The sequence below is a fragment of the Prunus persica genome, chromosome G4 (assembly GCF_000346465.2).
Source record: "Prunus persica cultivar Lovell chromosome G4, Prunus_persica_NCBIv2, whole genome shotgun sequence".
In the NCBI taxonomy this organism is placed as follows: Eukaryota; Viridiplantae; Streptophyta; class Magnoliopsida; order Rosales; family Rosaceae; genus Prunus; species Prunus persica.
In genome coordinates, this window is record NC_034012.1 from 8,303,949 (window position 1) to 8,314,260 (window position 10,312).

Sequence of the window (10,312 nt, forward strand, 5' to 3'; positions counted from 1 at the left end):
AGAGCACCAAAATATATTGGTAAGTTGTTGATTTCATTTTAATTTGGTTTGGCTTTTTAATTTTCTATATACACCTCACAATTTCAATTTCAACCCAAGATTTCCCCAAATTTGCTAACTCTGATAGCACAATATACCATAACTCATTGAGTTAGAGGAAGAAGACTAAAGGTGATTCCTAAAAAAATAAAAAATAAAACTGTATTTAACGAAAGATAACGGAATGTCTATAAATTCTACACTTTAGGAAACACAGTGACCAAATTGGCTAAATTTTTTTTTTCAGTGACTAAATTGAATTTTCGTGTAAAACTCAATGACCAAAAAAGTATTTAACCTTTTTTTTTTTAACACATCAACGAACTTAAGTGCCAATATTTTCTTAACGTCTAAGAATATTAATTAGCAACAGTCCCGATCTCTTGGATTACAGGAGTCCAAGAGATTATAGTCACCCACCGTTGGATATTAATCTAATCGTTCAAAAAAGTTTTTTAAAAGGAGTACAAAAGTGAGTGAACCGTTGAATTTACATCCAACGGTGAGTGACCACAAATCTCTTGGACCCCTGTAGTCCAAGAGAACAGAACTGTAATTAGCAATAAGCTTAATTAAGTAACATTTAAAGACTTTTTCACGAATACATAGACTCTACTTTTAATGAATATTACATCAATTTTATTCCTCACATACACATACGAATACATTATACATATATACATTGTAACGAATAGTAAAGACCTGGTCACGATGGCTTACTAACTATAATAAGATTTAAACAATTCTCTTATTTTTGTTTTTAATGAATCTCCATGACGCATCCTTATAATGTTTCGACATTTGGCCACGAGGAAGTTTTGAGTCGATAGCTTAGAAAGTTCGTTGGCAAAATGTCACATCTCGTATAGTTGAACTGGATTACTTGTAATTTTAATTTTACAGTAATAAAATATTTGCCTGCTTGGGCAGTTGGCAATAAATTAATCCGTCAGATTTGTTGGTCCCTTCCTATAAGTGAACAAGGCTTCCATGAATAATAAATCATCCAGGGAATTGGTGATTTATTTCGAAGACTTCGGGAAATTAGAGAGAGAGAGAGAGAGAGAGAGAGAGAGAGAGAGAGAGAGAGAGAGAGAGAGAGAAGGATACCATGGAATACATGGATCGTTTTCTGCATGACGCAGCAACAAAGGGTGATCTTAGTTTTTTGGAAAAAATTAGAAATGGTGATGTATCGATTGATCTTGCAAGTCAGAAAACGCCTAAAGACAACAATGTTCTTCACATTGCGGCTGAATTCAAGCAAATGAATTTCTTTAAAGAAGTCAAGTTTCATCATCCTCAATCTCCACGGTTTTGGGACACCAACAAGAACCGCGAAACTCCTCTCCATGTTGCTGCAAGAGTAGGATGTGATGAAATAGTGGAGTTCATCATTGCTAAGATGAAACCTCTTGAAGAAGTTGATTTGGAAGACGGACCAATTAATGAGGAGGAAATCACACCAGCTGCTGAGGAAACCACGCCATCTGGTGAGGAAATCTTACAACATTATGAGGAAAGCAGATCATCTGCTGAGGAAAACAGACCAGTTGATGGGGAAATCAGATCATCTGCTGAGGAAATAAGACCAAACAGATCAGTTGATGGGGAAATCAGACCAGATGGTGTTAAACCTTATAAAAAACTACTCCGAATGAAAAATTCGGAAAAGGATACAGCATTGCATGTTGCTGTACGATATCGTCACGATAGGGTGGTGGCTCAGTTAATGAAAGCCGATCCTGAATTATGTTGTTTTACTAATAGCGCCGCAGAGTCACCCTTATTCCTAGCTGTTAGAACGGGCTCTCCAAGCATTGCTCTTTATATTCTAAACGAGTCTCCCTCTGATAGACCTCCTTCTTTTCAGGGGACAAATGGTGTGACAGCTTTGCATGCAGCTGTCACTCGCAGACCCCTTACCCACCAAGGTAACTTCGAGACACTTCAGTTAATATGCCTTGCTATCATGTACATATTATTTGAGGAACACTTTATATGGTTGAAAATCATTAAGATATATCTAGTTGTGACGAAAATAGTTACACAATTGTGTGCCTAATATAGTTGGTTTGAACACCAATCTTTAGTTGTTAGGGGTGTTGGTTCAATTCCCGCTTGTGCGATTTAGTGTGTGTATTTTTTAAAATACTTATCTTTTCAAAAAAAACAAAAAAACAAAAAAAATTCCTCCATAAGTGGCACTAAGAAGCATTGAAACCATGTACCGCTAGCCTATGCATGTCATCATGAAAAATAATTGTGTTAATTACTTTTATTGGTTTATGGCGTCAATTTAAGGCAATTTTAATTTATTTATAAATATATATATAGTATTTTCATGTTAGATGATGTGAGAGTCTTAGTTCAGATTTCGCACATAATAATTCTCTAAAGTTGAGGGCCGATCCTGCACACTATAAGAGTGTCTATCAAATGAAGTTATTTGCACAATCCCTCAAGAGAGAGCATATATATTTGGATTTTTACTACTCAACATTTGTAAGTTTCCAATTTTCTATATCAACATGCTAGGCATCGTGGCAACTATGGTTTCCAAAAATCATGAAATAATCAAACAAGCAGACGACATTGGGTGGACTCCCTTACACTATGCAGCATTGAGAGGTAACCTTAAAGCAACTCAACTGCTGATTGGAAAGGAGAAGTCTGCTTGTTACATCTTGGACAAACTTGGGTTGTCAGCTCTCCACATCGCCGCATATGCAGGGCACACCAAAATATTGGAAGAGTTGATTGGATGTGAGCCTGCTACTTGTCATTTGGTCAACCACAAAGGTCAAACAGCTCTGCATGCTGCCGTCGTAGGTGAAAAAATAAACGTTATAAAGTACGTTCTGAAGACGCCTAAGCTTGGGAGACTTCTAAATCAAGCAGATAACGAAGGGAACACTCCTTTGCATCTTGCTGCCATTTGCCGAAATCATGGAATGATAAAAATCTTGTCAACAGACCCTAGGTTGGACAAAACGGCTATCAATAAAAAATTCTTAACGGTTGCCGACATTTTGCGCGAGGACAAGATGGAACAAAAGGTATCAATAATCTGAGCAATCTATCTTTTTAATTTTCCTTACTCAGTTAATTAGAGTTAATTCATTATCATACGTTGACTAAGACTACGAGTGTATGTTCTTTCTCTATGTTTTAGGAGAGGACCAATAGTGCCGAGGTTAGGAAGTACCCGATTTGGTCCTTGACCGCTGGGGTGCCATATTTTCAACAACAAATCACCCTTGTGTTTACGAATTTAGAATCTCCGGAGAAGAAAGATGAGGCTGATACGCCAGCCATTACACATGGGACCTTGAAAAGACATGATACCAAACTATTGGTAGCAACGCTCATTGCAACCGTCACATTTGCAGCGTCCATCAATGTTCCTGGAGGGTTCAAAACCGACGGAAGGCCGGCTTTAGAAGACAATGCATATTTCCGAGTGTGTGGGGTTTTTAACATGTATGCCTTCTTTTTCTCAGTTCTTGCGATATCTAACGAATACGCTCCGCTACGGTTCCTATCTACCCATTTACCCACACCTGCAAGTCTCATTCAGTTTTCAATTGGTGGGATGGTAATAGCATTTGTTGCAGCCATACTGGCATTGTCGCAGCCAAAACGCCCCAATGAAAGTCTGTTTAAATATTTGTTTGGCACACCCGTTGATTTGGTGCTCGGTCTAATATTTGCCATATTTGTTTGCGCATTAGTTTTAATCCCCATTTATAGGTCTCAACTGCAAATAATGCGGGGGATAAGGATCCGTGAGCTCCGGAACTACGTTATTTGACCGCGCTATTAAGTCACCCGTGTTGTTTTCTTTTTGGATCCTCTGTGTGTGATATTGTGGTGTTGTGAGAATAATCATTTTCAGATATGTTGTGATAATAATGAGTTGTGAAATACAACAGCTGAACATTTAGTAAATTATAAATTTCTTTAGTGATATGAATACGAAATTATTGAGTATTTATTAAATTTTAGCGTTGAGTTTCACTTGCATTTACTGTATGAAAGCTTCTTCTAATGGAGAAATTATAGAATGATACGGTATCACCACGTCAGTTAGTAATACTTCCATTTAAAATATGACATGTGGCACATTTTCAAACAATTCACACTTTATTTTACAGCTGAAATTGAAACCTAATTTTTACCCTTTAAAATAAAATTAAGAAAAGAAAAAAGGGAGAAAACAAGAGACGAGAAATCGCCTACCTCACCCCCTTCCCATCTAATCATAGTCATATTTGCTTCTCAACCTTTCGGTGGCTGCCCCAAGACCCATTACAGATTGCCATAAGATGCCAAAAAGGTTGTAATGGGAGTTGGGTGTATCACAAACATCTTGCAAATTGACCCGCATGAAATTGATATCGAAAAGGATGATTGTGGATAGCATGTTGGTTCTCGGTTGTGGATCGAATAAGCCCCATCAAATATTAAGATTAGATAAATATTTAATTGATTAACAATGATGATGAAGTTTCCTAGTTGCAACAATTGATTGGGGTATGAGGTTTGACTTACTTTTGACTAATGACTGTTGATGGTAGGCAGAGGAAGAAGAAGACCAAGGGATGGCGTTGGGGGTGGCGTTCGGGTATGCGTTGGGTTGGGTTGTTGGGATATTTTCTTTTCTTTTTTCCTTAAGGTTTTTATTTTTCTAATTTTATTTCAGTGGATATAAATAAAGTCCAGTTGTAAAAAATATTAATGATTTTTTTTTTCTAAATCACACATGACATATTTTGAGTGGAAGTATCACCAGCTGACGTGGTGATATCCGTATTCTAAAATTTCTCCTTGCGAGGACGAAACCATGAATTTTTCAGCAGACAAGCTAACTACATTTATTAGCTAAAAATCTAGGAAAAATCTAATGATCATTGTTTTTGTACTTACCATTTCTATAGTTTTTGTGGAAATAAAAGTATATATTAAATCATATAAACCGCGTTATTTCATAGCTCAATTGACTAATTTCCAATAAATAAGAAAGAGAATGGCTTCACTTTCCCCCTAATTTTCTATGTGCAAGGCAACCGTTTTTCATGCCTGGACTTACCAAACATGGGAAATTAATTGATTTCTCATCCAAAAACCTCATTTCCCATGAATCAAAAGGGGCCTAAGGGAGGAAATGATAAAACTCACCTCTAACTATACTCCCTATATATCCAGCTCCTAAAATAAGGAGACCTCTAGGAGCTCCTACATCTGAGGAAAGAGAATAGACTCCTAGTTGATCCAATTCCAATTCATTAATCCACAATGGACTTTCTAAACCACCTCCTTAGATAAACTTTAGGGAAGAAGTGATAAAACTCACCTCCAACCATGTTCCCTATATATCTATTGCTCCTAAATAAGTAGAGAGAGAATGAACTCCTAGTAGAGAAATTATAGAGTAGTACTATACTACCATCTCAGCTTGTTATACTTCCATTCAAAATATTTCACGTTCATTTTTAAAAAACAATTTAAGTTTTTTTTTTTGTTACAATTGGATTTAATATCCAATTATTATATTTTGAATAAAACTAAGGAAAAAAAAAGTCTCACACAGAAGAGCCACCACCCACCCTCACCCTTCTTCCTCATGGTGCCACCCTAGGCATTGCCCACTCACTCACTCTCTCTCTCTCTCTCTCTCTCTCTCTCTCTCTCTCTCTCTCTCTCTCTCTCTCAATTCAACTACTTAATCATAACTCAATTCTCTTCTCACCATTTCGGTGCAGCCACCTTGCGCTCGAGCAGGCCATTCGGAGCTGTCACTCAATTCAACTACTTAATCATAACTCAATTCTCTTCTCACCATTTCAGTGCAGCCACCTTGCGCTCAAGCAGGCCATTCAGAGCTGATTAAGGTCAGGCCCATCAAGCTTCGAGATCACGGTAGGGTTCGGGCCAGGGACAGAACATAGCTTTGGCTAACTTGGGCTACAGCCCAGGTGGCTTTTAAAATACCCACCCAAAAAAAAAAATATAACCCAGCTATAGCCATCCAATTGCATATATCCTACCCTTCTTAGGAATCCTTTGTTTGCACTGCTTTGCACGAGGGGAGTAAAAGGGAAAGCTGCAACCTACAACACAGGAGAAAAAATAAAATAAAAATAAAATGAGAATGCACACATCTGGTGGAAAAAGTAAAGAAAAGTAGAAGAAATGTTTTAACTGTTTCTCAGAGTTGTTGACTTTGTCACTAAACTCATATTGCAACTTTGCGCACCTTTGCACACGTAAAGGAACACTTTTGTTGTTGTTGCACTCACATTCAAGGCTTAATTGAAGAAGCTAACCAAGCTCCTATATTTGTCAGGTATGGTAAGCTTCTCCCAATTTGTTGATGTTAAAATTTGAGATTTTTTTTGGATTTTATTTAGTATCAATTACAGATTTGCAATTGAGACTTATGATTTATTTATCAATTAGGGATTTACAATTGGAGCTTATCAGTTTCAATTTATGAGTTATAAATTATCAAATAGGATTTGTAATTGATTTTGGTGTACTTGCTTATCTAAAAGGTTATACTTTAACTTTATAATATCGAATCATCCAAATATTATGTTCCCCCCTTTAGTAGATGTATTATTAATTTTTTGATATCATTGAAATTACATCGTACTATTGAGTTTTCTATCTACCTAATATGTTTATATGTAAAGTAAATTTAATCCAATCAAATTTGAAATCCTAAATCCATCCTTGCTTTGGGCTCTCAGGAGAACAAAAAAATAAAAATAAAAAATCATCCCAAGAAGCTAGTTGCCAATTTAAAGACTTGGTCATCTTTGAATCTCCGTACAACATGTACGTGTAGGCTAGCAACGAGGTCCTGTGATGACCAAGTCCCGAAACCTGCATGCATGTATAGTTGACTCAATATAAAAAAGGCAAATGACACCAACTTGTTATTTTTTGCGCGTGTGATATTTGTTTTATTCACAGGCAATTGGCAAAAATATATTGTCAGATTTATTAAAATGGTTGACACAATGGTGGCACTGCATCTACATCTACATCTACACCCAATTAAAGTGTTACATATTAGAATATTGTACATGTTGTCTTTACAAGCAATTGGCACTGAATGTGTCATCATCCCTTCCCATAAGTAGACATGGAGGATCAACACTAAGTCATTCACAGAGCATTAGAGAAAGTTGAGTGCAGAAAAAAGGGTTGAAATGGATCCTTCTGTGTATAAGGCGGCCAGATCGGGTGATGTTGGTTTATTGAAAATAGTTGAGAAGAAGGCTTCAACTGGATTTTTTCTTCAGAAAACGCCTAAAGGCAACAATGTTCTCCACATTGCTGCTGAATTCAAGCAAATAGCTTTCTTCATAAACACCCCACTTGATGATCATCAATGTCGTCCACTGTTTTGGGCCGCTAACAACAAGGGCAACACTCCCCTGCATGTTGCGGCCAGAGTTGGCTCCGATGAGATCGTAGAGTTCCTTATTAAACATGCAAAGAAGCAGCCGCCCACTGGAGGAGCCGATTTGGAAAGCGGCCGCGAAGCTCATAAAGAGTTGCTCGAAAGGACTAATATGGAAAAGGAGACAGCATTGCATGTTGCTCTCCGGTATGGCTACCAAAGAGTGGCCCACTTACTAATCGAAGCCAATCCTGAATTGACTTGTTTAACTAACATGGTGAACGAGTCGCCGTTGTTCTTGGCTACGTCTAAGGACTATATGCAGACTGCCAATATGATTTTAAAGCACTGTCCCGAGTCTTCTTTCCAAGGTGTCAATGGTGTCACAGCTTTGCATGCCGTGGTAACTCACAAAAGTGAATTAGCCATAAGTAAGACTAGTGACCTTATCTATATGCTTTATTTTGATATGGTATCAATTGTTGGTTGATTATGTATAAACTTATGTATTTTTTAAAATATTTTCGTTTTTCGTATATTTGTCTAAGACATGAAAAAAAATACACGTTTTCTAAAATCAAACATATAATCCACGTATGTATATCTTCTTTACGATATTTTAATTGAAGTCCATATGTAAGCTATTTAACTATATTTTAATCTTTATTATGCATGCTAGAAACTTTGAAGCTTATGATCCGCAAAAATGGTGATGCAATTAAAGAAGCTGATGCAATTGGATGGACTCCCTTACACTACGCAGCATTAAAAGGGAACCTTGAAGCAACCAAACTACTGTTGGAGAAACCCGATGTCTCTGCTTCTTACATGTTGGACAAATCTGGAATGTCAGCTCTTCACGTGGCGGCCTTTGCAGGTCACAAAGAAGTAATGGAAGAGCTTATTAGGCGTCACCCTGATATTTGCGATTTGGTCAACCACAAAGGTCAAACGGCTCTGCATATTGCAGTTTTAGCTGGACAAGAAACTCTTGTCAAATATATATTGAAGGAGCCTAATCTTGCGGGAATAATACATGAAAAAGACCAAGATGGTAACACCGCTTTGCATCTAGCTGCTATTAACCAAGATTATAAAATCATGAAACTTTTGGCAGCAGACGGGAGACTGGATAACACTGCTTTCAATCGTCAACTCTTAAAGGCAGCCGACATTTTTCATAGCGGCAAACTTGAAGAACAGGTACCCCGCAATTTATATTATATCTAATCCCTTTAATCAAGGTGGTATTTTCTATATCTACTTTTAGTTTAAGAGTTAAGTAAAGAAAAAGGAGTACTTAACTTTCTTATAGTAATGTTTTCATTAAAGAATAATGTACTTTCTTTGTGTTGTAGGGCATATGTCATGTTACTACTAAGCTTTCAAAGCTCCTGGGGAAGTCCATTGGCGTGCAATGTTTTCAACGGGGTGTCAATTTCCGTTTTTGGAGATCGGAAACTTGGGAAAGAGAGGCCTCAAACGACACGCCGCAGTCGCAGATGCCGACCCTGGCTGTTAACATTACAGCCAAGAAAGAAAAGCCACAAGTTAAAGCGGAGGAGCAGCCCCTGCAGAGACGCGACACCAGGCTGCTGATAGCGACACTAATCCTAGGCATCTCATTTGCGGCGGCTATCACTGTTCCAGGAGGCACAAGACCAGACGGAAGGCCGGTTTTACAAGGAAAACCAGCTTATTCAGTGTATTTAGTCTGCAACTGGTTCTCCTTCATGGTGTCAGCTCTCACGATTTACAATGACATATTGGACAGAAAAGTCGTTCGAATCAAAGTAGCAGCACAACTGATTCAGTGGTCCGTTTCCTCATTGATTATCGCATTCGTTGCGGCCGCGATGGCAACGGCGGCCAAAGACAACAACTGGACGAACTTTCAGTTTGGCCTCGTCTTGGCGACTGGTTCTACTGTATGTTTTTTCTGCTTTTTTTTCTCTAGGTGTTATCCAAGAACCGGTAAAGAAACTAAGATCTGCCTCCGGGATCGCGTAATTTAATACATTATTTATATGCTCCACTTCAGTTCAGTAAACTGAGTTCTGTTAGTCTTGTACTGTATTTCTAATTCTGTATTATTCTATAAAATTAAAACCTAGATTGAACAATCTTCCCTTCATGTTCTTGTGAGGCTAAAACTGGTTCGAGTGAAGTTAGTTGGCCGGGACAGTGAGTCTTCCACTTTACACCCTAGTTTAAGTTTCCCTCCCTTAGTTTGATTTAGAGTATTATCGTTGTTAAGAAAAGTGATTCCCTACCTTCCCTTACTATTTAGGTCTAACAATGCTTCATCCCCCCAAATTTCTAAGTGAACACGAAAAAATAATATTTTCCTCAACACATGAAAGGGCTTCGCGCTCTTTATAATATCTTTCATTTAGCGTTAAAATGACTGAGAAGTTTCTGAAGTGGCCTATTAACTAAACAGTAGTTGGATTACAAGTTGAGCAAGTTTCATAGAAGTCAGCGACGAGGAAGTTTTGTGTTGATCGCTCAGAAACTTCTTGTCTATTAATTTACTCAAGTTGACTGCAAGACAATTTGAATCGAGCGAAAGAGTTCAATATTAATTAAGTACTTCAACTAGCCATGTGGATTCTTTCCTGGCAAGGTGTCATTTTCAAAATGAGCCATTTTTAATTTTATTAATTTACACTCTTCAATATTATCGTATAAAAATTGACCAAAATTTACACGTTCTCATAAAGTTAATAGTTTGATATTCTGTTAAATTCATGATTTGACAAGTGATACCTAATTTTATATGTACATATGTAGAAGTCGCCATACAACACGTGGACAAAACCAAAAAGAAAACAAAAGACATTGATACTTTATAAACCC

At 37.4% G+C, this 10,312-nt stretch overlaps 2 protein-coding genes across 2 annotated transcripts; both read left to right on the forward strand.

The window, feature by feature from the left end:
• On the forward strand, positions 1,012-4,011 carry LOC18780968 (ankyrin repeat-containing protein At5g02620). The gene is made up of 3 exons (XM_007214151.2): positions 1,012-1,973; positions 2,578-3,098; positions 3,215-4,011. Exons 1-3 carry the CDS (start codon positions 1,151-1,153, stop codon positions 3,851-3,853), a joined length of 1,983 nt encoding a protein of 660 aa, XP_007214213.2. The 5' UTR covers positions 1,012-1,150; the 3' UTR covers positions 3,854-4,011.
• On the forward strand, positions 7,260-9,687 carry LOC18780944 (ankyrin repeat-containing protein At5g02620). The gene is made up of 4 exons (XM_007212938.2): positions 7,260-7,884; positions 8,133-8,656; positions 8,812-9,381; positions 9,568-9,687. Exons 1-4 carry the CDS (start codon positions 7,260-7,262, stop codon positions 9,685-9,687), a joined length of 1,839 nt encoding a protein of 612 aa, XP_007213000.2.

Excerpts from the sequence above, each read along its gene's own strand:
- LOC18780968 (XM_007214151.2), top strand. The coding sequence starts at position 1,151 with ATGGAATACATGGATCGTTTTCTGCATGACGCAGCAACAAAGGGTGAT. Across the intron at positions 1,974-2,577 it reads CAGACCCCTTACCCACCAAG|GCATCGTGGCAACTATGGTT; the intron begins GTAACTTCGAGA and ends TCAACATGCTAG. Across the intron at positions 3,099-3,214 it reads AGGACAAGATGGAACAAAAG|GAGAGGACCAATAGTGCCGA; the intron begins GTATCAATAATC and ends TCTATGTTTTAG.
- LOC18780944 (XM_007212938.2), top strand. The coding sequence starts at position 7,260 with ATGGATCCTTCTGTGTATAAGGCGGCCAGATCGGGTGATGTTGGTTTA. Across the intron at positions 7,885-8,132 it reads CAAAAGTGAATTAGCCATAA|AAACTTTGAAGCTTATGATC; the intron begins GTAAGACTAGTG and ends TATGCATGCTAG. Across the intron at positions 9,382-9,567 it reads TCTTGGCGACTGGTTCTACT|ATTGAACAATCTTCCCTTCA; the intron begins GTATGTTTTTTC and ends ATTAAAACCTAG.